The sequence below is a fragment of the Hyla sarda genome, chromosome 13 (assembly GCF_029499605.1).
Source record: "Hyla sarda isolate aHylSar1 chromosome 13, aHylSar1.hap1, whole genome shotgun sequence".
Taxonomy (NCBI): domain Eukaryota; kingdom Metazoa; phylum Chordata; class Amphibia; order Anura; family Hylidae; genus Hyla; species Hyla sarda.
This window is the reverse complement of record NC_079201.1, coordinates 8,996,936-9,023,921: the sequence shown is the minus strand read 5'-3', so window position 1 is coordinate 9,023,921 and position 26,986 is coordinate 8,996,936. Positions and strand designations below refer to the sequence as shown.

General features: G+C 43.7%; 1 protein-coding gene across 2 annotated transcripts; it reads left to right on the top strand.

The window, feature by feature from the left end:
- Nucleotides 1-1,782: 1,782 nt before the first annotated feature.
- LOC130297419 (immunoglobulin kappa light chain-like) lies at nucleotides 1,783-12,774 on the top strand. Of its 2 annotated transcripts, none has more exons than XM_056549872.1 (5): nucleotides 1,783-2,221; nucleotides 3,607-3,707; nucleotides 5,768-6,082; nucleotides 6,290-6,381; nucleotides 11,519-12,774. In XM_056549872.1, exons 2-5 carry the CDS (start codon nucleotides 3,614-3,616, stop codon nucleotides 11,528-11,530), a joined length of 513 nt encoding a protein of 170 aa, XP_056405847.1. In that variant the 5' UTR covers nucleotides 1,783-2,221; nucleotides 3,607-3,613; the 3' UTR covers nucleotides 11,531-12,774. The 2 variants fall into 2 exon arrangements, with proteins under 2 accessions (XP_056405847.1, XP_056405848.1); XM_056549873.1 differs by having other exon boundaries at nucleotides 1,783-2,242.
- Nucleotides 12,775-26,986: the final 14,212 nt, after the last annotated feature.

Sequence of the window (26,986 nt, the reverse complement as noted above, 5' to 3'; positions counted from 1 at the left end):
AGTGTATACGGATACTGGAAGCCTTTGCTAGCATTTCTCCTGCGGTGTATATAGTAGTATATAGCAGTGTATACGGATACTGGAAGCCAGTGCTAGCATTTTTCCTGCGGTGTATATAGTAGTATACAGCAGTGTATACGGATACTGGAAGCCTGTGCTAGCATTTCTCCTGCGGTGTATATAGTAGTATATAGCAGTGTATACGGATACTGGAAGCCTGTGCTAGCATTTCTCCTGCGGTGTATATAGTAGTATATAGCACTGTATATGGATACTGGAAGCCTGTGCTAGCATTTCTCCTGCGGTGTATATAGTAGTACATAGCAGTGTATACGGATACTTGAAGCCTGTTCTAGCATTTCTCCTGCGGTGTATATAGTAGTATATAGCAGTATATAGAGAAGAGGGTTGCATTGACAATCCAACACATTGGGCAGCACATTGAACACATTTTATAAGTGGTCAGAAACTTGTAAATAACTCATGAAAGAATAAAGTTATGTTAAAACCAAGCACATCATTGTTTATCTTGTGAAATTCCCAATAAGTTTGATGTATCACATGACTCTCTTCCTATTGAAAAAACAAAAGTTGGATTCAAAATGGCCGACTTCAAAATGGCCGCCATGGTCACCACCCATCTTGAAAAGTTTCCCCCCTCACATATACTAATGTGCCACAAACAAGAAGTTAATATTACCAACCATTCCCATTTTATTAAGGTGTATCCATATAAATGGCCCACCCTGTATATATATAGACAAAGGATAAGTCAGCCAGCACTGTTGGTTCCAAACTATTATATAGACCTGGCATACAGGTGCACGCTACTGGGCTAGATATATATATATATATCTATATATATATATAAGAGTGAGAGTCAGAGATGGGGTGAAAGGTGTAATAAGGCACAAAATGGTGGAAAGTGTTGTATATAAGTAACAGTAATTGTGTCACTGTCCAGGAAAATTATTTTTTCAATTGTAATATGCAAATGAACTCTTAGGTGCACTGGGGCGTGACTGTATCTCCAGGGGCACCACTATGTCAACACTGACCCCACCCAACTCACCTTACCTAGAAGACTGAGGAGAACATGGGAATGTAGGTGGACACGAGGATCTTGGAGATGGGCAAACGTGGAGATTTAGTTAGAGAACAGGAAGACCTTGGGGATGGAAAACATGGGAATGTAGGTGGAGATCCGGTGGATCTTAGGATTGGAAAACATGGAAAAGTAGGTGAAGAACAGGAGATATCTTGAAGATGGGAAAAAATGGGGATGTAGTTGGGGAACAGTAGATATCTAGGAGATGAAAGAATGTGGGAGTTTAGGTTCATAGGAAAACATAATATTGTAGAACTTTCATAAGAGTAGAAAAAATGCACTCACCCAAGGGTGAGTGCATTTTTTCTACTCTTATGAAAGTTCTATATTGATGGACTGTCTTTAAAATGCATCCATATGCATATGCCTTAAATGACCATAAGACAGTTGGGGCTCAGTAGACATGGGTGGTGCCGAGTGTATTAGTGTTTTATTCTATGGTTATTGCTAAACATAATATAGTGAAGAACATGATAACTAAATACAATATTCTTCAGAGGTGATGGTACAGATTCTAGTTTTAGGCGTTGCCTCCCTGTTGCTTACAGTGAATTTAGATGGTAGTTCGGGCAGGATACAACACCTGCAGTAACCGCACAGCTTCTTCCTGTTGTTGCCGTCAGAGATCAGTAACCACCAAGCACCTACAAGTCATTTCCCACCTTAGAGGATGTTATGGGTGCATCTCAATCTCTATGGCAATTGGGTCCCAGTGTCATCTGCCTATAAACCTAGATATAGAGATATAAAGCAACTAGCACCTCCTCATGACGGGAACACAACTTCTGTGGTTGGCGCCAGAACCAGTTGCTCGAGACCTTCCAAAATTCTAAAAAAATTTCTATGCTAATATCTGGATTATTGACTGAGAGATCCCCCAGACCTTGGAGATATTATACAGAATTGAGCTCTAATATATATATATATATATATATATATATATATATATATATATATATACAAGGTCCACAGTCTTCAAGCCTAAATTTATATAATAGTTCTAAGTGTAAAAAGTGTGAAGCAAGGACTGCGGGACGAAGCCAAGATTTGGAGAAGACGGAGAAGTGACCTAATATCCATTTGAAGACCAAGTCGCAGATACATCTTCCCTTGGTAAGCTGTAGGATGTGTTTGGTCAGTATCGGGCTTTCTTCTTTTTAATATGTTTATTTATATTTGCAGACGATACTAAGCTCTGTAACATAATAACACAGAGGGAGATAATATAATATTACAGAAGGATTTGGGCCAGCTGGAGTCTATGGTGGAAAAATGGCAAAAGTTTAATGTGACAATAATGTAAGGTTCTTCACTTAGGATGGGAAAACACTTTAATCCCTGGAGGACACAAACAATTTTTATTTTTGCTTTTTTGTTTTTACCATTAGAGACGGTTTTATTTGTTTTATTTTTCCCTCCACAGAACCATATGAGAGCTTTTTTTTTTTTGGACAGATTATACTTTGCAATGACACCTTTCATCTTTCCATAAAATGTACAGCAAAACATACTAAATTTTGTTATTTTTGGGGAGGGGCGGGGGCATCGGTTTTTATGCAGAGTGCATTACGGTAAACCGACCTGTTATCTTTATTCTGGGGATTAATACAATTACAACGATACCCAATTTATATAGGTTTTATTTTATTACTTTGAAAAATTATAAACTTAGAAAATAAATAAATAAATAAAGGAAATAAATTTGCCTAAAAATTTGTGGGGTAAAATAAATAAATCCCATTTTGCAAGTTTTGGGGGCGTCGGTTTCTACACATTTCTTTATTCTGTAGGTCCATACGATTACAGCGACTTACAAAAGGTTTTATTATATTTTATTACTTTTAAAAAAATGATGACCTTTTGTATGGAAACTAGTATGTTAAAAATTCTCCTCTTCTGACCTCTCTAGCGCTTTTATTTTTCCATATAGGAACCTTTATGAGTGATGATTTTTTTGCACCATGACCTTTAGTCTTAATTGGTTCCATTTTTGTTTTGATGGAACTTTTTGATCACTTTTTATTATTTATTTCTGGTATATGAAGTGACCAAAAATCCGCAACTCTAAACTTTGATATTTTTTTACATTTACACCAATGACCGAGCATTTTAATTAACATTATGTTTTTATAGTTCGGACATTTACGCACGTGGCAATACCACATATGTTCATTTATTTAAAAATGGGAAAAGGGGGGTGATTCAAACTTTTATTACTTATATTTATTTTTTAATTATATTTTATTTACTTTTATAGGGAAGGGGATTATTTATATTTAACATTTTTATTACACTTTTTTTTTTTTTTACACTTTATTTATTTATTTATTTATTTATTAGACCCCATCGGAGACTATTACATATTTTTATTTTTTAGACCTCATAGTAGACTATTACATATAATCTTGTGGTTGAATACATGCAACAATACTCTTTTTGGAAAAAAATATCTACCAACAATGGCTATGACAACTTTATCACATTTACCTTTTCTGCAGGAGCCATATGGGGAGTCACAGGCTTCGTGTCATGATCGTCTCTACTCTGTTCTATATCTGTTTACTGCGCTATTCATTAGCATCATCCTGTGAGAAGACAGGTAAGAGTGGGGGGGGGGGGGGGGTTGGAGGGCTTGCACATGGTTGGGATGTTTCTGCTAGATCCCCCCCAAACTTTATCCCATGGGGGGGTCAAAAGCATTTTGTGCTGGCCGGCTGGGACCACCTGTGTGTGTAGTTACGGGACCAGGAGAGGCAGAAGGGCCTTGAGGGCCCTGTACTTACTTATTGTAGGGTGGCTAAGAAGGGGCAGGTGGGGCATGTGCAGTGACGTAGAGTAAAGTGTGAGGTTGTAAGATAGCTGAGATAGGCTGGGCTTTGTAGTACATCATAGCCCTGGTAATGGATGGCAGGAAGAAATTCCACACTCCTTTAAGCCAGCACAGGGATGAGGGGGCCGCACTGCTAGAGGCTCCCTCCTCCCCCGCAACACCCTAGTTATGGTATCCTGGCTGATGGTATTTCGGGGTGCCCTTGGTTTTGGTGGGTGCAGACAAAAGTCAAGATACAATGACTCAATGCGTAACTTCACTGAACAAGAAAACTTCATCCATAAGATGGAGGTACAAAAAGATGAACACTATTTACAGTCTTTAAGGCCACTAAAGATGGTTACTGGCAGTGGAAGAGTTAACCCGTGCAGTGTGTGAGATTCAAGTCTAGCACTACCCCTTGGGTCTACTCTGCTCTGAAGGATGATCACATTGGTTGGTTTCTGGTGGGTAGGCTTGCTTGGAGTTGTAGTGTGGTCGTGCTGCAGTTTCCTACTGCAGGATGAAGGTCTGAACGGTGATGTGATATGTTAGCTAGTACTAAACTAATACTCACCAGAAGCTCAATTAAGGTACCAGGTGAAGGCTGCAGGGTCGTTGTAAAGAAATAAGATATATTTTTTTCTTTACAAGGACCCTGAAGGCTTCACCTGGTACCTTAAGTCTACCCACCAGAAACCAACCAATGTGATCATCCTTCAGAGCAGAATAGACCCAAGGGGTAGTTAACTCTTCCACTGCCAGTAACCTATAGTGGCCTTGAAGACTGTAAATAGTGTTCACCTTATGGATGAAGTTTTCTTGTTCAGCGAAGTTACGCATTGTATCCTTGTGTCTTGACTTTTGTCCGCACCCCACCAATACATAAGGCACCCCGAAATACCATCAGCCAGGATACCATAACTAGGGTGTTGCGGGGGAGGAGGGAGCCTCTAGCAGTGCGGCCCCCTCATCCCTGTGCTGGCTTAAAGGAGTGTGGAACTTTTTCCTGCCATCCATTACCAGGGCTATGATGTACTACAAGGCCCAGCCTATCTCAGCTATCTTACAACCTCACACTTTACTCTACGTCACTGCACATGCCCCATCTGCCCCTTCTTAGCCACCCTACAATATGTAAGTTCAGGGCCCTCAAGGCCCTTCTGCCTCTCCTGGTCCCGTAACTACACCCACAGGTGGTGTTAGTTGGCAGCCACTTGTAGGTCACAATGTGACCCCATTCACTGTCCTTAGGTGGGACACCGCCCAATCCATACATTACGACAAGGTGATTATAGGTTGAGTGGTGATTATTGGTTGAGTAGTGTATATTGATTGAGTAGTGATTATTGGTTGAGTAGTGATTATTGGTTGAGTGGTGATTATTGGTTGAGTGGTGATTATTAGTTGAGGGTGATTATTGGTTGAGTGATTATTGGTTGAGTGACCCCGTTGCAGCTGAAATCTCTGTGTAGTCCTAACCTATCTGATGCGTCATCACTCTTTTACAGGAATGGTAAAATTGCTATATCATGATGGTACTATTACTAGAAGGGATAGAGGTGAGGTGTGACTAGAGCAGCAATATGGAACAAGGCGAGAGGAGTATGGGAAATTGTGTGTATGTAGCTTTTGTGACCAAATCCCACGCTCTGTAGTCACCAAAATGGCGGACCATCATGGAACCTCCTCTCCTGACCCATAGCATGAAGAGCAGCTCTGGAGCACAAACTGCTGATCAAAAATTTTAAAAAATTAGAGATAAAAAGAACATCTACAAGCTCATGGACACTTCATTACATGGATGGAGGTGACCTTTAAATCCAATAACTGTTCTGTTTGCCTTTCAGTTATTACCCAGCATCCCTCTGAGGTTGAGGCAAAGGAAGGAGATACTGTAAAGTTCACTTGTATTATAGAAGAAAAGTATAATGTTAGTACGTTATTTGTCAAGAAGGATCAGTATAATGTGATGATAAGAAACGTATCCGACTACAGTGATAGAGAGGAGAACATCGTCTTCAGTGGAACAAATCACAAATTTACAATATCGGTCACAGTAAGAAATAAGACGGACTCCAACACTTACTACTGTGAGGCCGGATTGTATGGACAACCTTCTAGGATCTGCGGAGCGGGGACATTTATCAAGGTGCCAGTCACTGGTAAGTTTACGTCCTGTATTGTCAGGAACTGAAATTAAAATTAAAGTCAACCTGTCATTCGAAAAAAAATCTCAGTTGTCACCATCAGTAGAGGGCATGGTGCGATGCTGCCACCTGCAGGCCACACTAAGTAAAAAAAAAAATAAAAAAAAAGGAGACAACACTAGTGTAGAGGATATTAATTTCCTTCTTTATTTCCTTTAACAGAAACTGAATCTACAAATGGATATGTCATCGCTGCGGTGATTGTGGGGGCTTTGATTCTGGTTGTCATTGTAGTTTGCGTATATCGCAGAATGGTGAGTAAGGAATCTTAGTATTTCCTATGATATTAAGCATACAGATTATATATATATATATATATATATATGCATTGAAACATTTTAGTGCATGCAGCAAACATTCTGATGCTACCTAATGGCCGGTGCTCTCTATGTCTGCAGCCTCTAGATGTATTTACAAATTAGCTCTTACATATCGCCATAAATACCCAGGATAACCAGCTAAGTGTCCCATTAAATACCCAGGACAACTCAGCTAAATGCCCCATTAAATGCCCAAGATAACCCAGCTAAGCGTCTAATGAATACCCAGGATAACCCAGCTAAGTGTCTAATGAATACCCAAGACAACCCAGCTAAATGTCTAATGAATACCCAGGACAACCCAGCTAAGGGTCCCATGAATACCCAGGACAACCCAGCTAAGTGACCAATGATTACCCAGAATACCCCTTTAACTTAGTGGCCCATTGATGTAGCAGATGGCAGAGCAATAACTTGACAGAAACATTCCTTACAGATTATACTTAACAACATTAACTCTAAATGTAGGCCACTGAAGAGATTGGTGTATTGTAGAGAGACCCTTGTTCAGCCTATTCTCTCTGGTGAAAAATTCCTTCATGGAGAAGAAGACTTGAGCACTTTGTCCGCACAGTGTGAACGGGAACAGGAGTTGTGACTTATGGTAGACAGGATATTACCTTGGGAAGACACTTTGGCCAAGTGTATGTATGCCTAGAGAGCAGATGTTAGGAGCTATGCACACTTTTCTGACTGATTGGACCCAGCAAGTGCGGAGCTGGGAGATGTTGCCCTGGCAAAAGCCAGACCTAGACTGACAAACATTTTTTGGGTTCACCCCTTCTTCTGGGAGAGGATGCTGGACTAGGGACTTTTCCACAACCACTAGTTGGAAGGTCATTTTTACCCTTTTAAACACTTCTTGTACTACCTCCATGTTTGCCATTAAGTTGGTGCAATGCACACAAATACCCTCGCAAATAAACTTACTGTACCCCATATACATTTATGCAGTATGCAAAAAAACTTCTCTCAGCCTCATGGCAACTTCTTATACTGGGACTGGAACACTACAAGCCTACGCCTCTGATGCTCCTGCACTGTGTTATATGTGTGGTATCCCAGTACCCGAGTACGTCCTGTCAGGTAAACATTGCTTCAGGTGCCTGGCCTAGGCCATGCTGCTCAGGTGATGCTGTGATATTCCTTGTAATATTTGTTCTGTTAATTAATATTACGTTGCTGTATCTTTAAGGAATGTACTGGATATCTGTGAGTAGGTGAACCTGATTGCCCAATGGGAAACCCTAAATTGCCCTGTATATAGTGTAGGAGGGGAGGAGCTATTCAGTCTAGTTTAGCTGTGTTCAGAGGGCAATGTAAGCTGCAGTGGGGAAAAGAGTCGGAAGAAGTGTGAGGTGATTCTAAGGGAAGCCTAAAGAAAAGCTCTTATCAAATCATCCCCGCCATTCTACAGGTGTCCCCCGCACAGGAGTTGTTGAGTTCATAACCTGGCGGTGTAGTAAAATTGGGCCTTAGCAGAACTCTAGTCAGTGTGGAATATCTCCAAGTCTCAAGTCTGTCATATCTAATAGCAAGTCAATTCAAGTGGGTGAAAAGCACCATAAGTCCCAGCCAAGCCACAGGGCTCCCACAGGTTGCACTGCATCCCTTCTACTCTCCTCTGTACTGCGAGTATTGTACCATTTGCTCCTGCCACACTGAAAGACAGTTATCCATATACCAGCATTGGTGTGTTTATTGTCTGCGCCTGGCCCAGGAGAAGCTGTCTCCACCTTGGACCGTGTAGGTTAACAGTACCCTGGCCTCATGATTTGAGAAGTATATCTTGCACCTCCGTGTCACCACATATGTGCTCTATATAGACATTGTAGATGTGGTAGACATGAGGCATCAGCTTCCACTCACCTTTATTCCCAGCCTCCTTTATTGCAAACCATAAAAAAAAATATTTCTCACATAAAGCGGTTATTGCCTCTAAATCCCAGGAAACCTGCTACAAAGTCTTATCTAGGTTGTACCGAGTGCCATCGGTGTTACATCGTTGGTACCCCTCTGTGCCTAGTGTTGGAGATGTGGTACTGCTGAGGGTACGATGACTCATATTTGGTGGGCGTGTCCAATACTGAAAAGATTCTGGGACACGGTTCTCTGGGTGGTCGAGAAGGTCACGGGGGTACGGGTACCTCGCACCCCGGAAGCTACGCTTCTCTTCATGTCCCCCATGGCGCAAGCGAAGTATAAACGATCTTTAGTGAGACACCTCTTACAGGCTGGTAAATCAATTATCCCTAGGAAATGGAAGTCCCCTGACCCCCCTACCATTGAAGAATGGATGGCTGAAGTGGCACAAACGTGTCGTATGGAGGAACTACTAGCAATCCTCCCAGACGACGTTATGAGAATAGGTGCCACATGGCTTCCTTGGGGTGAATTTTGTTCCTCCGGACGGTATAGTTCAATATCTTAGGATAGGTCTGTGGGCTTTCTTACCCTTTTCTCTTACCTGTTCTGTTTTTCCACACTATCCCTGTCTCTCTTCCTTACTCCTTCTCCCCTTGTGTATTTGTGGGTATGTGAGTTTGATGTTTATTCTTTTCCTTAATATAGTTTTCTTATTTCTTTTTTCGCTGCATTTTTGCTACTTAGACTTAAGCATCTAGCGAATCCTTCTTACATACACTCTCTTTACCTTGTGGTTCTCCGAGCTGGATCTAATTGCTCTATGCTCTATGTTTAGTATTTGATTATTATGTTCTGCTTATTGTTTTGATGCACTTGCTTATCCAATGCATTTATACATTGATTTGATTCCCAGCCCCTTGTACTTTTGGCCTCCCAAGGCTGACGGGCTTGAATGCAGTTGATGTGTTTTCATGTTTATCTGTTATTCTTATCCTAATAAAACCCTTTTGAATTTGAAAATATATATATATATTTCTATCATTACCTACCCATGGATTAGACATTCCACTCCTACTCTCCTTCTACAGGAAGAGACTCGTCAGGCAATGGTCAGGCCACTGGACCAGATGTAAAGCTGCACCTCATAATATTCAGCCCCCACAGTCCTGTCCCCCACATGTCTCCTCTTGGCCATAACTTTGCCCTTAAGGCTGCACCACTGGGTCTCTATCACTGGGTCTCAAGATGTCTGCTGTCACCTATCAATGCAGCTGAAGTTAAAAGGGTACTCCGCGCGGAACTAAACCCATAGCCCATCCATTCCCTCTCACCAACCTATGTATTTGTCTAAATATCACTCTTTAGCTATATACAGCAGTTTTCTTCTTTCAGCTGTCACTTACATGCAGGCAGTAAGAGTAAAACATCATTCTCAGATCCACCTTTTCTCCTTAGTGAGACCTAGCCCCCTACTTTCAAGACAACACCACCTGATTTCAGTCTGGCCTAGAGCTCTGGCTGTACAGCCATACCTCCCTTCCTCCTCCCCTCCCTATGTGAGCTGCGCAGAGAAGATTCTTAGTCATAAACTGCACTTTTCCTGTGTTGATCTAATAACTGACTGCTGCCATTAAGAGCACAGCATGATTTATTGCTAGAGGAAGGATAGTCTGAAAGAAAAGACCTGTACAGTGTGTGCGCTGCAGTATACGCATGCACACAGATAGGGAAAGCAATTGGCTGGCAGACATTACACAAAGCTGCACTGATTTCTGGAAGTTGTAGTCTGTGCTGTAAGCATGGAAAAATTATATTTAGGAGACATCAGGGGCCAAATGAGCTGCCAAATATATGCATATGATATGCATCTCACAGTCCTATCAGTTTGAGTCCCTGCACGTCCTCAGGGCTCACCTGCACTGTACCCCTATAATCTGTATAATTGTATATTTGACCTTTGATATGGTCACATGGTTATTGATCACATGATAATGGTTGTCACATGTTAAAGTCACATGTTGTGTTACCCAGAGAGCACCAGGTGACCAGATGACCTGCAGCTAGCCTATGGGCTCCTTGCTCAGCCCCCCTTTATAAGAGGGGAGGTACTACAATCTCTCTCTTACCCCACACTTTCTGCTGAGGTCAAGTCCAGTCCAGATGTCTCAGAGCCCGTGTCCAGCACATCTGGAGGCCTCAAGCCTAAATTACTGCCACAAGTCAGTAAGTCAAGTCATCCCTCTCTGCTGTCACTATCTTTAGTCAAGTCAAGTCTATTATAGTCAGCGTGGCTGTCCTAAAGTCTGTCCAAGTCACTGCAAGTCCCAGCAAGCTGCGAGATCCCCTGTGTTACTGGTCACCTCTCTGGGATCCTGGCCTAGCTGTAAAGACTGTACCATCTGTCTACCTCAGTAAAGCTACCGTTAACCCTTACCTGGCCTTGGACGCTTATTTGCTTTGCCTAACTAGGACTAGCGGTGCTACCATTCGGGTGGTTCGCGGTAAAACCACGCCCTGGCGTCACAAACATTTAGGGGTTAACACCATCTGCCCCTGGGCTACAACATCTGCCCCATCCACCTTACATCGCACCCCCGTGGCTCACCACAATAAATACCTAGGATAGTTCTGCAAATAACCACATAAATACTAAGGACAGTCCTGGGATATACTCCATACACAAGACAGTCCATCTAGTCACCCCATAAATACTTAGGGCAATTCTGCTTATTACCCGATAAATGCACAGGACAGCCCATCTAGTTACCCCATAAATAATAAGGACAGTTCTGAGAATTAGCCCATAAATACACAGGATAGTTCATCTCTTTACTCCATAAATATCTAGGATAGTTCTGGGAATTACCCCATAAATACATAAGATGCTATGGGGGCTCCTAGAGGGGCATTAGTGGACGCAGTTAGCTGCACCTGAACATGTCGCTGTTATGAGGAACAATGCGGCTAATGCCCCTGTAAGAGCTCCCTAATAAAAATATAATAATAATAAAATAATAAAAATAAAAGATTGCGCTGTGTCTTCTAAACGAAAAACAAACAAAAAAACAAAGACATAAGTACTTAGGATAGTCCTTTGATTACTCCATAAATTCACAAGACAGTCTATCTATTTACCCCATAAATACACAGGATAGTCCTGCGACAGTTCAAATAACTATTTTTTTTATATATATATATATTTTAGAGGCAGCAGTAGAAACACGATGTGGATAATAAAGATTGTGAAGATGAACCAGAAGACGTATTATCCTGGCCCCCTGATTTATCCAGATGACTGATGTTTTTCTCCTATGCTTCTTTATATGTCATTGCTGCCTCTATATGTCTATATTGCTGCCTCTATATGTCTATATGTATTGTAGGCCCAAAAATGAATCACTATGTTTAATAGAATAATAGCATGATGTGTCTACCATGTTGTATGTTCTAAATAGACCACAGTGTATTCTAAAGTTTGATCTCTACAAAAAGTGCCAGTCTGAGAGAATACTTGTTGTCTCTTTAGATATTTATGGCTGTTTAGATAAGACAGATAAGAGGGCTTGTTACCCAGTCTTGTGAATGTTATTCTAACAATTATTTACCTAGACTAGACACAGAGAGATTGTGAAAGAGTCCTCCTTGGTATTCTTATCTCTCCAATAAATTTGGATGTCTAGGTAGGCCCCAAGATGTCTATGAGAATCCAGGTTTTAATTACTTGTATATGTCAAAAATAATCCCTGAATTTTTAATTATGGCTCTATACATCAAGTGTGGAATGTGGGTTTAAGACCAGTTCTTGACAGTTAACCCTTAATGGTAATGAGGCTAATTGTTTATGCAATAGGACCCCCTAGTGTATGGGTAGTTGACATTACACCGACAGGAAAGACATTATGGGTGATATGCTCAATGCATTCTGGGTATTATAGTGATGTCATAGTCATTACCATATGTACACGCCCAACCTACATTCATTGGGGAATTCCAATTTAGGAGGGTGTGTATAACTAATTAAAAAGTCTGGTAAACAAGATGTGGGGGACTGGAGAGAAAGACAAAGACACCTAGGGAAAAAGAAAGACAAAGAACTCTCTCCCACACAAAGGAAAGAGGTCCAACAAGGTTAAAAAGCCATGTGAGATCCCAGCAAGCCGGACTGATCACACGGTACCAGACCAATGGCTATCCATGATGATGAGAAGGACCGTTCAATAAAATAATTAATTATTTCCATATTAAGATTATAGTATGAGGATATTGTGAGACTTCATTCTACCTGGAAAAGAATCAAGACTCGTAATCTATGAAAGCATTAAACAATTGCTTAGACATATTGATAGAATTCCTATTCGCCAAGCTAAGTGTTATAAGTATATTTCCCACACAGGAAACTTCTTTCAAGTTCTTCCTCCTAAAATATAGTCTAGCTAGATCATAAAACTCTGCAATTTGTCTTAATGTTGTTACGCCGAGCGCTCCGGGTCCCCGCTCCTCCCCGGAGCGCTCGCTTCACTCCCTCCGCTGCAGCGCTCCGGTCACGTCCTCTGACCCGGGGCGCTGCGATCCTGCTGCCAGCCGGGATGCGATTCGCGATGCGGGTAGCGCCCGCTCGCGATGCGCACCCCGGCTCCCCTACCTGACTCGCTCCCCGTCTGTTCTGTCCCGGCGCGCGCGGCCCCGCTCCCTAGGGCGCGCGCGCGCCGGGTCTCTGCGATTTAAAGGGCCACTGCGCCGCTGATTGGCGCAGTGGTCCCAATTAGTGTGTTCACCTGTGCACTTCCCTATATCACCTCACTTCCCCTGCACTCCCTTGCCGGATCTTGTTGCCTTAGTGCCAGTGAAAGCGTTCCTTGTGTGTTCCTTGCCTGTGTTTCCAGACCTTCTGCCGTTGCCCCTGACTACGATCCTTGCTGCCTGCCCCGACCTTCTGCTACGTCCGACCTTGCTTCTGCCTACTCCCTTGTACCGCGCCTATCTTCAGCAGCCAGAGAGGTGAGCCGTTGCTAGTGGATACGACCTGGTCACTACCGCCGCAGCAAGACCATCCCGCTTTGCGGCGGGCTCTGGTGAAAACCAGTAGTGGCTTAGAACCGGTCCACTAGCACGGTCCACGCCAATCCCTCTCTGGCACAGAGGGTCCACTACCTGCCAGCCGGCATCGTGACAAATGTCTTACCAAGATCATGTATAGAAAATAGTCCAGAATGGGGCGGAAGTTTATTACATTTCTTCCATGTTTATATCCTTAGATGGATTTGCCCATTCATGGAGTCATGTGATTTGTAGTTGGTTAGAAGGGGGCGGGGAGTGTATTTAGCATTCCATATTGATGTCTATTATTAGATATTGCCCATTTGGATATCATGACGTTCCTCTGGATAGAGTCATATGTAACCTTTTTATTGTATGATATCCTAACCTAGTAACTTTTGTTTTATTGTAACAAGTTACTTACTACTCACATGTATTGTTCTACTATATGTAGTCAATTAACAATCTTGTACTGTTTACTAATATATCTAATTCATATTCATTTGCATATATCATTGTGTTTATTACTCATTTATGTTTATAACATCATAACCAATAAATCAGCATACTTTTATAATACCTGTGTATTTTTGTATATTGCAAAACTACATCCTTAAGTGTTAATGTCATCCCGTCATAAAAAGAACTTGTTGATATCTGAGGAAATAGTCGGACTCAGATGTGAATTGTATAGATTGGCTTTGTCTACAATTCTCCAGGTCATAATTTTGATATTTTTAATAATTTTCAAAATGTTAAATTTTTCCTAATTAATATTTTTATGACCATGATTCATCATTTAGTTATTACCTCACGACATATATATGTGAATAAGGACTGACAATAAATAATGGTCTCCACTAAAACTAAGACATGAATGTGTGTATAAAAGTTATTCTCCTCTAATTCTACACAGCATTTCTCTTGTTACAGCAGCAGTTCGTGCTCCGGAGCTTTTCTTCATACAGCAGACAAGAAGTGGTCACCACTGTCAGCCATGTTTGAGGTTACAGAGGGCTTTGTATTCATCACCCAACCACCTTCTTGCATAGACAAATATACATATCCACTCCTCTCCCTCCTTTACCTTCACTGTTAGCCCTATATATAGATCCTAATGCTGATCCCTCTAGGCCAGAGCTTTCTAAACTTTTCATGTTGGTGACACCTTTTAAGACGTGTATAGTTGTACCGCCAATTGCACAAAAGCACACGTTGTGCATCCTACGACAGCATTGGAAATGTGGCTGCTACTTCCTATGCCATTTCATCACCCCCCTAATCCCCCCTTTGTGACACTTCATTTTCCCTCTTGATCCTCCCATCCCATTTCATTCCCATCCCTTAATCACCCCCTGTGCAATTTAATTCCCCCTTTATCACCCCTTGTGCCATATCATATCCCCGTTGATCCCCCCTTGTGCCATTTCATCCTCCCCTCTTGACCACCTCCAGTGTCACATTATTACCCCTCTTATCACCCCCTGTGCCACATCATCCTATCCCCTTGATCTTCCCTGTGTCATTTCACCCCCCCCCCCCTCTGATCTCCCCTGTGTCATTTCATCCCCCTCTCTGATCTCCCCTGTGTCATTTCATCCCCCCTCTGATCTCCCCTGTGTCATTTTATCCCCCCTCTGATCTCCCCTGTGTCATTTCATCCCCCCCCCTCTGATCTCCCCATGTGTCATTTCATCCCCCCTCTGATCTCCCCTGTGTCATTTCATCCCCCCTCTGATCTCCCCTGTGTCATTTCATCCCCCCTCTGATCTCCCCTGTGTCATTTCATCCCCCCCCTCTGATCTCCCCTGTGTCATTTTATCCCCCCTCTGATCTCCCCTGTGTCATTTCATCCCCCCCCCTCTGATCTCCCCATGTGTCATTTCATCCCCCCTATGATCTCCCCTGTGTCATTTCATCCCCCCTCTGATCTCCCCTGTGTCATTTCATCCCCCCTCTGATCTCCCCTGTGTCATTTCATCCCCCCCCTCTGATCTCCCCTGTGTCATTTCATCCCCCCTCTGATCTCCCCTGTGTCATTTCACCCCCCCCCCTCTGATCTCCCCTGTGTAATTTCATCCCCCCCTCTGATCTCCCCTGTGTCATTTCCTCCCCCCTCTGATCTCCCCTGTGTCATTTCACCCCCCCCCCTCTGATCTCCCCTGTGTCATTTCATCCACCCCTCTGATCTCCCCTGTATCATTTCATCCCCCCTCTGATCTCCCCTGTGTCATTTCATCCCCCCCCCTCTGATCTCCCCTGTGTCATTTCATCCCCCCTCTGATCTCCCCTGTGTCATTTCATCCCCCCCCTCTGATCTCCCCTGTGTCATTTCATCCCCCCTCTGATCTCCCCATGTGTCATTTCATCCCCCCTCTGATCTCCCCTGTGTCATTTCATCCCCCCCCTCTGATGTCCCCTGTGTCATTTCATCCACCCCTCTGATCTCCCCTGTGTCATTTCATCCCCCCTCTGATCCCCCTATGTCATTTCAATCCACCCACCTTTATCACCTTCTGTACATCAACTCCCCCTCAGATCCCCTTCTGCCATTTCATTCCCCCCTGTACTCCCTCTGTGCAAAATCAATTCCCCCTTTACTACAGCACTTATATGAGTGCAGTCAGCTGATCGGCAGGGTGTACCGGGAGTAGGACCCACACTGGTCAGATATTGATGGCCTATCCTAAGGATCTTGGAGATCCCTTTATACTATATACTGGCACTGTATTTCAGCAGTTTACCACTAAATAACACATTACACTATACTGCAATATGGAAAGATATTCTGCCTCTTGCAGCAGGTCCGACTGGCTGGCAGCAGTGAATGATTCCTTTGGTTGCCAAGTATGAGAAGTTGCTGACAGTCTCTTTGGAGGCATTAATGTATTCCAAGATAACTTCTTACTAAATGACGCCCACGAATGAGCATGTAGCATCACATCTCTGAAGGGAGGAAGACGTCAGCATAATTGATAATGTTGAGGGAGTATTCTTCCTTGAAGACCCATCCAGACCGGTTCCCTGGGTACAATGTTGGGGCTCTTTCTAGTTTACTCCTGCGTTCTGCACTACTCATTGGTCTCTGTATATGATTCAGGTAAGATTTATGTCTGTCTAATTCATGTGATGCCATGTCAAGAGGAGTCTCTAAGGGTAATGGCACTATAGAGACCCTAAGGGAGATGGGACTATAGGGACCCTAAGGGAGATGGGACTATAGGGACCCTAAAGGAGATGGGACTATAGGGACCCTTGAGAGCTTGGGTTTCACCAATAAGTGGAGGGATGTCGGAATTAACTGTCTCTATGGACAGACTCTACAAGAGTGGTCTCAAACTGTGGCCCTCCAGATGTTGCAAAACTTTGACTCCAAGCATGCCCGGACAACTGATGGCTTAAAGGGGTACTCCGGTGGAAAACTTTTATTTTTTAAATCAACTGGTGCCAGAAGGTTAAACAGATTTGTAAATTACTTCTATTAAAAAATCTTTATCCTTCCAGTACTTTTTAGGGGCTGTATACTACAGAGGAAATGCTTTTCTTTCTAGATTTTCTTCTGTCACGACCACAGTGCTCTCTGCTGAACTCTATTGTCCATTTTAGGAACTGTCCAGAGCAGCAGATGTATGCTATGGGAATTTTTTCCTGCTCTGGACAGTTCCTAAAAGACCAATGACGCGTTTCGGAGGTAAAGTCCTCCTTCCTCAGATTGTTAAACATAGTGCCTGATGGTACTTGTATGACATTTTCACTTTGGACATACTTCTTTCCTGCCAGAATGCTGAACAGCACCTGATGTATGGGTCCTTTTGCCGTTTCCATTAGTTCCTAAAATGGACAGTAGAAGTCAGCAGAGAGCACTGTGGTCATGACAGAAGAGAAATCCAAAAAGAAAAGCATTTCCTTTGTAGTATACAGATGCTAATAAGTACTGGAAGGATTAAGATTTTTTTATAGAAGTAATTTACAAATCTGTTTAACTTTCTGGCACCAGTTGATTTAAATTTTTTTTTTTTAAAGGGGTATTCCACTGCCCCAGCATCTGGAACATTTAGTTCCGAACACTGGGTGCAGGGGTCATGACGTCACGGCCACTCCCCTTGTGATGTCAAGCCACACCCCCTTAATGCAAGTCTATGGTAGGGGGGGTGGCAGCCGTCATGCCCCCCTCCCATAGACATGCATTGAGGGGGTGTGGTGTGATGTCCCGAGGGGTGTGGCCGTGATGTCACAACCCCCACAGCCTAACATTAACCAATCTTTTCCACTGCGGGATGGAGGTGGGGGCCGAGGGTCCATCCATCTCAAGGCCACCACTTTTCAGGCCAGGAACAACACCTCCTGTAGAAAAAAAATCCTCATATGATGTTGCCAGCACTCCTCCAAAAGAACCCAAAGAGACCGATCAGAGGGTCTGAACGGGGATAGAGATCAAAGAAGAGAGGAAATCAACATTAATCTGCCAATAGAATTGAAGGGAGGGGCACATTCAGATCATGTGCCAAAAATCAGACCTAGGGGTATGGCACCTATGGCAGGCATTGAAGAGCACTTGTCCCATCCTTAAAAAAAGTCTAACCGGAATAAGATAACTATGGTGTATAATACATTATATAATTGTATCAGTTTGTTATTTTCAGCCAGAGAGACTGTGAGGTGAGAGGCCATAATCTCAGACCAATCCTCATCGGTGAGGGAAGGGATGCAGGCCCTCCGATAAGCCTCCGCAGTGTCGGCTAATTGGGAAGTCTTCACTGTAGTCAGGTGGGTGTACAGGTGGGAAACCAGACACCACCCCCCCCCCAGGTCCTGGAAAGCTGAGGATCCCTATGAGGGGGTAGGCAGAAATAGGCGGTCTGGGGGACGGGAATCCTCCCAGGGAATATTTAAGTCTGATTGGACCTGCATAAAAGATTTCAACACGTCATCCTGAAATAGGTCACCCAGCTGAGTCACACCATGAGCCGTCCAAAAGGGAGGACGAAAGAACATCAGTCAAGTGGGGATTGTCCCAGAAAGGGAGGTCACCCTTAATGTTAGAAGCAGGGCTAGCTTACGCAAATGTAGAAGCCTGCTGACTCATGGGGGCGCGCCCCCTATAAAAACGCTCCCAAAGAGGTAAGGTGTAAATGATGGACCAAATGATGCTCCGAATTCGGTAAGGTGTCAGAGGACCCGGCTAAAAAATAAAGCTTGAAGTCAGTGAGCGCCGCCCCTGCCAGGTCTTTAGGGCGCTGTAGAGTAGTAAGTCTTTATTTGGATCTTTTAGCCTTATCAGATAAAAGATGGCAAATGAGAGTCCAGAAACCTAAAGAAGGAGGCCGGTACTGGATTAGAGGAGTTCTCCAGCAAGTAGAGAAATATAGGTAGGACTAGGTAGGACTATCACTTTGGTCAAATTAATCGCGCTCCACACCCTGATCTTGTCCCTGACATAAGAGAAAAAGGACAGACTATTAACAGAAAGGTCCTGGTGTGCATCCCTTTATATAATTCCCAGGTATTTTAAATGTGCAACATTCACACATTATTCATACCCTACGCTTTGGTTTGGCAGATCAAGAAAATTCATTCACTGACGTAATTATGCCTCTGATCATTGGGGTAAGTCCAGAGCACCCCCGAAATGGTCATGACCAAGAATGTATGTTTATTTGTGTATCTATTTAGTTCATGTGGTGACATGCCATGGAGGTAGGATAGGGATTTCCTTCAGATAAACCCATCAACCCTCTCACATAATGGTAGCTTGGACTGTTTGAGAGCACTTGTGATGTTGTGGCAGCCACTGGGTGTAAGTGGACGTACGTTGATCACTTTGTGACACCAAGGCACCGTTTATCTGATCCACGGTCCGAAGGTGGGAGTTAACTGCTTTTACTAAGCTTGTGAAGGTTCTCCTGCTCCAATAAGAGATCTCACTGACCGAATCAGTAATGTCCTTAGAGGAATTCTCCAGGTACCATACCACCACTGATTGGCAACACATCTCTGTGAGATACATTTAGAAAGTTCCAGTTCTACACATCATATCGTAAGCAAGGTATTACTTCTTACATATTGATGGGACATCAGCCCAATACATTATAAACTCTTGTGTCACATCCATATTACAAGGGTCTCGCTATCCATACCCTGGTTCATGGCCAAGCACAGGTTCACTAGTATGGTAGCCATGGGGTGGTGTTAGGAGAAACACCTGATCACTTTGTGACACCAGGGCACCGTTATCCTATACAAGGTCCGAGGTTGGAGACAGCTTCTCCTGGGCCAGACACGGGGAGTAAATGAACACATTTAAAAAAGGTTACGGATAACTGTCTTTACTGAGCTGTGTATAGATGGCATTACACATACAGCTGGCTTTAGGTGAGAGAGTGCAGCATAACCCCTTGGGAGCCCTGTTGGCTTGCTGGGACTTGTGATGCTTACACCAAACAGATCTATACTGACTTATGAGACAGGTAGATGAATCCTGGTAGGTAGGGTCCTGTCAAGGTACAGAAGCCATCTCTGCTGGGGCATGAACTCCCACTGTGCGAGTAATCCTTGCAGAATGACCAGAACCGAACCGTAGCTCACTTGGAACTGTTCTGGGGTCACTCCTCCCCCCACTACACTACATAGGGAGAATTTAGGTGTTCCCTATTGGCAGGCAGAGTCACATGGGGCTTACACTGCAGGGTCACATGGGTTGCACTCTTAAAGGTACAATAACACATTCACCATACAACAAATAACAATGGAATTAATCAGAAAAATATATTACTTTGCAATAAAGTATGAACATAACTAATTTAATCATAAGTCTCTGGTGGGCCCAACACCTTGTGCTGCCAAGCTGCCTGAAGCAGTCCGAAGCCACAGAACAGCTACTGGTGCTGGGACACCACACTAGAAATACACATGGCATAAACATGAACAAAATGCTTACAGTGTACCTAAAGTATGAAACCCCCACCGATTACTGAGACCCCCACCGATTACTAGAATCAAGGGGCAATAGCACTTGCCTGGGTGCTTAGCTTGACCACCCTGCTACACGTGGGGGGCAGTATTATAGTAGCTATATCCAGACACCGCTTGCTCAGCTTTATGAGGAAAGCTGGGTAGAGATGAAGGATTCCAGTGCCCCGACAAGTGCTGCTGCCCCTTCATTCTAGAAATCGGTGGGGGTCTCAGCACCTAGATCCCCCACAACTTACAACTTCAGATGTGTCTCTATGACATGATAGAAGCTCATTTCATGGTTCGGGGAACACTTTTAGTAAGGGGTTGGTGTTCTCCGTACATGTACACAGCGAGAATTATATAGAGCCCCCAATACACAAGTACGGGGGGGATTCAAAATGCATAGTGCTAAAGTAAAGTCCTGTAGTTACAGTAACATCAGGGGAAAATGGCCAGTGACTGATAATATAAGCATAACTGTTTAGCTGCCCATAGCAACCGATCCCAGCACAGCCCAGAGCAACTGATGACAGCACAGCCCATAGCAACCGATCCCCGCACAGCCCATAGCAACCGATCACAGCACAGCCCATAGCAACCGATCACAGCACAGCACATAGCAACCGATCCCAGCACAGCCCAGAGCAACTGATGACAGCACAGCCCATAGCAACCGATCCCAGCACAGCCCGAGCAACTGATGACAGCACAGCCCATAGCAACCGATCCCCGCACAGCCCATAGCAACCGATCACAGCACAGCCCATAGCAACCGATCACAGCACAGCACATAGCAACCGATCACAGCACAGCACATAGCAACCGATCACAGCACAGCCCATAGCAACCGATCACAGCACAGCACATAGCAACCGATCATAGCACAGCCCAAAGCAACCGATCACAGCACAGCCCAAAGCAACTAATCACAGCACAGCCCAAAGCAACTGATCACAGCACAGCCCATAGCAACCGATCACAGCACAGCACATAGCAACCGATCATAGCACAGCCCAAAGCAACCGATCACAGCACAGCCCAAAGCAACTAATCACAGCACAGCACAGCACATAGCAACCGATCACAGCACAGCCCAAAGCAACTAATCACAGCCCAAAGCAACTAATCACAGCACAGCCCAAAGCAACTGATCACAGCACAGCCCATAGTAATCATTCACAGCACTGCCCATAGTAATCGTTCACAGCACAGCCCATAGCAACCGATCAGAGCACAGCCCATAGCAACCGATCACAGCACAGCACATAGCAACCGATCATAGCACAGCCCATAGCAACCGATCACAGCACAGCACATAGCAACCGATCATAGCACAGCCCAAAGCAACCGATCACAGCACAGCCCAAAGCAACTAATCACAGCACAGCCCAAAGCAACTGATCACAGCACAGCCCATAGCAACCGATCACAGCACAGCACATAGCAACCGATCATAGCACAGCCCAAAGCAACCGATCACAGCACAGCCCAAAGCAACTGATCACAGCACAGCACATAGCAACCGATCACAGCACAGCCCAAAGCAACCGATCACAGCACAGCCCAAAGCAACTAATCACAGCACAGCCCATAGCAACCGATAACAGCACAGCACAGCCCATAGCAACCGATCATAGCACAGCCCATAGCAACCGATCACAGCACAGCACATAGCAACCGATCATAGCACAGCCCAAAGCAACCGATCACAGCACAGCCCAAAGCAACTAATCACAGCACAGCCCAAAGCAACTGATCACAGCACAGCCCATAGCAACCGATCACAGCACAGCACATAGCAACCGATCATAGCACAGCCCAAAGCAACCGATCACAGCACAGCCCAAAGCAACTAATCACAGCACAGCCCATAGCAACCGATAACAGCACAGCACAGCCCATAGCAACCGATCACAGCACATAGCAACCGATCATAGCACAGCCCAAAGCAACTGATCACAGCACAGCCCATAGCAACCGATCACAGCACAGCACATAGCAACCGATCATAGCACAGCCCATAGTAATCATTCACAGCACAGCCCATAGTAACCAAGTTATTCCCATTTAAGTGAATTTCTAATTTTATTTATTTGTTTGTTTCTAGAGTTAGAAATTGAGAGAGAAGAAAAGAAAACCGCAACAAGTGACCTACCAGCAGCCGAATCCAGTTGTCCATTACATCTGACTGCATGTTTCCTTTTCCTCTTCATTAGAGACAGTAGAATCGATGTGTCACGGTGATTCACATTCTGGAGAATCAATCTAGATAATCCATCTATGTCTGATCACAGGGCTGGCCCTACCATGGGACCCGGTGGGACCATTGTCTCAGGTGGCACTTTTTCAGAGGTGGCAATTTACTGCCCCCCCCCCCCCCCTATTTTTCTGCCACCTGGATCCAAGGTCGGGCCAGCCCTGCCACTTTAACAAAGTGAGCCTGCGGCTGGCCGGCCCGGGTCTGACGAGGGACGTCGCGCAAGTGACGTCCCTCCGGAGACCCGCGCAAGAGGACATCAGGGCGCCGCCGGAGAGGAGAAGCGATGCGCCGGCCAGGTGAGTGTGTCTGTGTGTCTCTGACCCCTATAACATGTTTATTTTGGGCTGTATAGGGGCATTTTTTGTGCCATGATCTGTAGTTTTTCTTAGTGCCATTTTTGTTTCTATGGGTCTTTTTGATTGCTTTTTATATAATGAGCAAATCTGGAGTTTGCTAATTTTCTACATTTACACCATTCACATTGCGGTTGCCTTAACATTAGATTTTAATACTGCACCAAGATTAGAGAAATAGTGCACCAAACACAAAAAATATCATAAAAATGTATCTTTATTAATTTGACTGAAAAGTGAAAACATACAATAATAGACATGACACAAAGGTACCAGAACACATACAGAAAGTAGATATAGAGGCTATACCCATATGCAATAAACATGAAGCGCTGCAATAGAACATGCCAGGCAAAGATACATAATGGACATGCATAAAATGCTCACGGTATATAAAGAAAAAAATGTTTTCTTAAAATATTTTTAAAATCATACCGCCCTGAAAAAAGTTGTTTAGGTCAATTGTATGTACAATAGGCTGCAATACTAATATATTGCAATGTACTGTCATTTCTCGAATCTCAAATCACTGCCTGTAGTAATAGTCTTTAAATGGCATCTTCATTGTTTAAGACGGTCCCTGAGTATCATGACAACTCATCACAATCTATCTCGCACAGCATCAATAATAACCACCTAAATGCTGCGGTTGAGACTGATCATGGCATCTGTGAGGATTAATAATAAAGCTAGCTGCTGATGGTGGGTATCAGCTGCAAACAGCTAACACCCACCAGGTATGGAGTGGGCCCAATTCCTGACCTATCTCTCTCACCTGAATCTGAAATTTGGCATACATGTACATGAAATGTTGAGAAGGGGTTAATAACATATCTGATGTGCAGTAATCAAAGAATTCCATTGGCATTTAGTTGGTTAATAAAAAGAACTTTTCTGCCTAGGGACTGAATCATACCTCATTTGCAAGGACAGTCCAAGAATCCACAAATTTAAGTTTCCAATGTTTTATTGAGACATTTTGGCATGCGGGCCTTCTAATAGACCTATCACAGAAATGACGGATTGGGGATAAGATGTTTAGTGGTGGAGTAGCCCTTTAAGCTGTGAAAGACTTACAACACCAACCATATAAACCCTGTGTTTTGGCACAACCCCCACCCACCTCCCCTATGACATCATAGATCACTAAATAATTTTAACCTATGGTGAAATTATGCAAAAAATACATTAAAAATGTTATGTTATGTAATTCATCAATTAGTGTAACAATAGGATCCTGCAGTGGAAGACTGGACCTTGGTCGGATCCTCATTTCTAGTTAGCATCATGGCTGTCCCTGTAAAGAGATCATAACATGAGAAAGTAGTAATGTTGCTAGATGCTAGGACCAGAGTCAAGGGGGAGTGTGCAGAGTAACCAAACCCAAATCAGTGCTGCCATGCTGCAGTTCTCCCCATTGACTCGCTCCCCAACCTTTCCAGGTCCAGTGAGACAGTCCCAGATTTCCAGTGCTGTCCTGGGGGGTCTGCTGCATGTACTGTCTTGGTCATTGGTGTCACACTGTCAATAAACCTGCGTGGAGCCATGCCAGTGGACAAGACAAAAAGAGTCTAAACCCCCCCGCCCCCCCGCCCCCCCGCCCCCTCCATAATTCTGGAAATGCAAGGTTCAGATGATTGGGGAAGGTGAGCGGAGTCAAGCGGCAGAGTGACATGTAGACATCATCCCTGGTGGGGCTGAGGAGTAGAAGGACTGCGGTAAGAGAGATCTGTGCAGAACATGGATTGGGGGAGGTGAGAGGCACAATGTACCCAAAAAATGTATTTTATTTTTTATTTTTTTTATTTGGAAGGTATGACATCAGCAGACCGAGGAACATGGGTAGCAGGACAACTTTAACATTATAAAAAGAGGGTCTATAATGGGCTAAAGGGCCATACTAGGGGCGTCACGTAGGGTAAAAAATAGGTTTGAATGCAGGGCAGTGTTTTCAGGATAGTCCATAAGGACATGATAAATGGAATGTATGTATGGTCAGTGACCAATAAATGAAAGGCATGAGGTCAAAATCCAGATTTAATGGGATATTTAAGAATTATTATTTTTTTTATTATATGTTGCTGGGAGACCACTTAAAATAAAAAGTAAATTATACTTACTCACCCTGGTCTCCCACAGCTCCCGGTCCAGGGACTTCTGGTTCTAGCAGGTCCTGCTCAGATCTGTTGCCTCGGAAGCAGCTACAGGCAGGAAGCAGGAGGGCACCAGAAGTCACCGGACCAGAGGCTGCGGAGGATCTGGGTGGGTCAGTATAATTTACCTTATATTTTTACCGCCCCCCAGCAACAAAAATGTTAAAACTACTGAATACCGCTTTAAATTATACCGGGCTCCAAGAAAACATTGAGGGGTAAGCGGGTCTATCTTACCTATTTGAAGATTGTTCATATCTGTATGTCTGTTCTGGAGCATCCCTACAAAAACATTTCTGCAAGGACATTTTAAAAGATACAGGAAAAAATATGAGTTACTAATATATACTTTAAATATACTGTAGTTATTATGTATTCTGAAAGATCATAAAACAAGATAGTGGGAATATATCCCATGTCTTAGTTTCTCTATAAAACACTGTTAGCCCTGGCAAGTACCAATATCGTCTCTTTGTCAGATGATCCCTCAAGTTGTAAAGTCTTCTGCAGGCAATTATAGGAGGTTCAGAAAGACCAATGTGCCAATGACCTTTCACCATATGTTTGATCCTTTTTGCTAAATATACTCTATATAGGTACCGTGGGAAAACATATACTGGGTATGGTTGCTAATTTGCTAAACAGGCCGATAGTGCCCTGTGTAATAGGGTCAGCGAACAGACGGGAAGGGTAGATGCTGCCCCCCCCCCCCCCCCCCCAAACATGGTCATAAATGTAGGAGCATAGCTGGTTCCCACAGTACAACCTAATCCTGACTGAATATAAAATAATTGTGAAGAAATGATCTTCAGCAGTAATTCTTCATTGTAAGTCTTTTCTGGAGCCACTACGCCATCATTCTTCAATAGCGAGTTCAGCAGCAGAACCAACTAACCATGTCATGTCTGAAAAATGTATAAAGTCATGGCTGTAAATGTTGGCACCCCTGAAATTTTTCAAGAAAATTACTCACATAAAAGGACTACAGTAACACATGTTGTGCTATACACACGTTTATTTCCTTTGTGTGTATTGGAACTAAACCAAAAAAGGGAGGAAAAAAAGCAAATTGGACATAATGTCACCAACTCCAAAAATGGGCCGGACACAATTATTGGCTCCCTTTCAAAATTGTGGAAAAATTAGATTGTTTCAAGCATGTGATGCTCCTTTACTGGGCAGTATAAAAAGCACACCTGAAAGCAGATAAAAAGGAGAGAAGTTCACTTAGTCTTTGCATTGTGTGTCTGTGTGTGCCACACTAAGCATTGGCAACAGAAAGAGGAGAAGAGAACTGTCTGAGGACTTGAGAACCAAAATATCAACAATCTCAAGGTTACAAGTCCATCTCCAGAGATCTAGATATGTCTTTGTCCACAGTGCGCTACATTATCAAGAAGTTTACAACCCATGACACTGTAGCTAATCTCCCTGGGTGTGGACGGAAGAGACAATTTGATGAAATGTGTCAATGCAGGATAGTCCGGATGGTGGATAAGCAGCCCCAAACAAGTTCCAAAGATATTTAAGCTGTCCTGCAGGCTCCAGGAGCATCAGTGTCAGCTAAATGAAATGAAATGCTATGACAGGAGACCCAGGAGGACCCCACTATGGAGGAGACCCAGGAGGACCCCACTGCTGACACAGAGACATAAAAAAGCAAGACTACATTTTACCAAAATGAACTTGAGTAACCAAAATCCTTCTGAGAAAACGTCTTGTGGACAGATGAGACCAAGATAGAGCTTTTTGGTAAAGCAAATCATTCTACTGTTTACCGAAAACGGAATGATGAGGCCTACAAAGAAAAGAGCACAGTACCTACAGTGAAATATGGTGGAGGTCAATGATATTTTGGGGTTGTTTTGCTGCCTCTGCCACTGGGTGCCTTGAATGTGTACAAGACATCATGAAAT

Coding starts and splice junctions, on each gene's coding strand:
- LOC130297419 (XM_056549872.1), top strand. CDS start 3,614: ATGGGGAGTCACAGGCTTCGTGTCATGATCGTCTCTACTCTGTTCTAT. Junction 3,708..5,767: donor ATCATCCTGTGAGAAGACAG/GTAAGAGTGGGG, acceptor TTTGCCTTTCAG/TTATTACCCAGCATCCCTCT. Junction 6,083..6,289: donor TATCAAGGTGCCAGTCACTG/GTAAGTTTACGT, acceptor TTCCTTTAACAG/AAACTGAATCTACAAATGGA.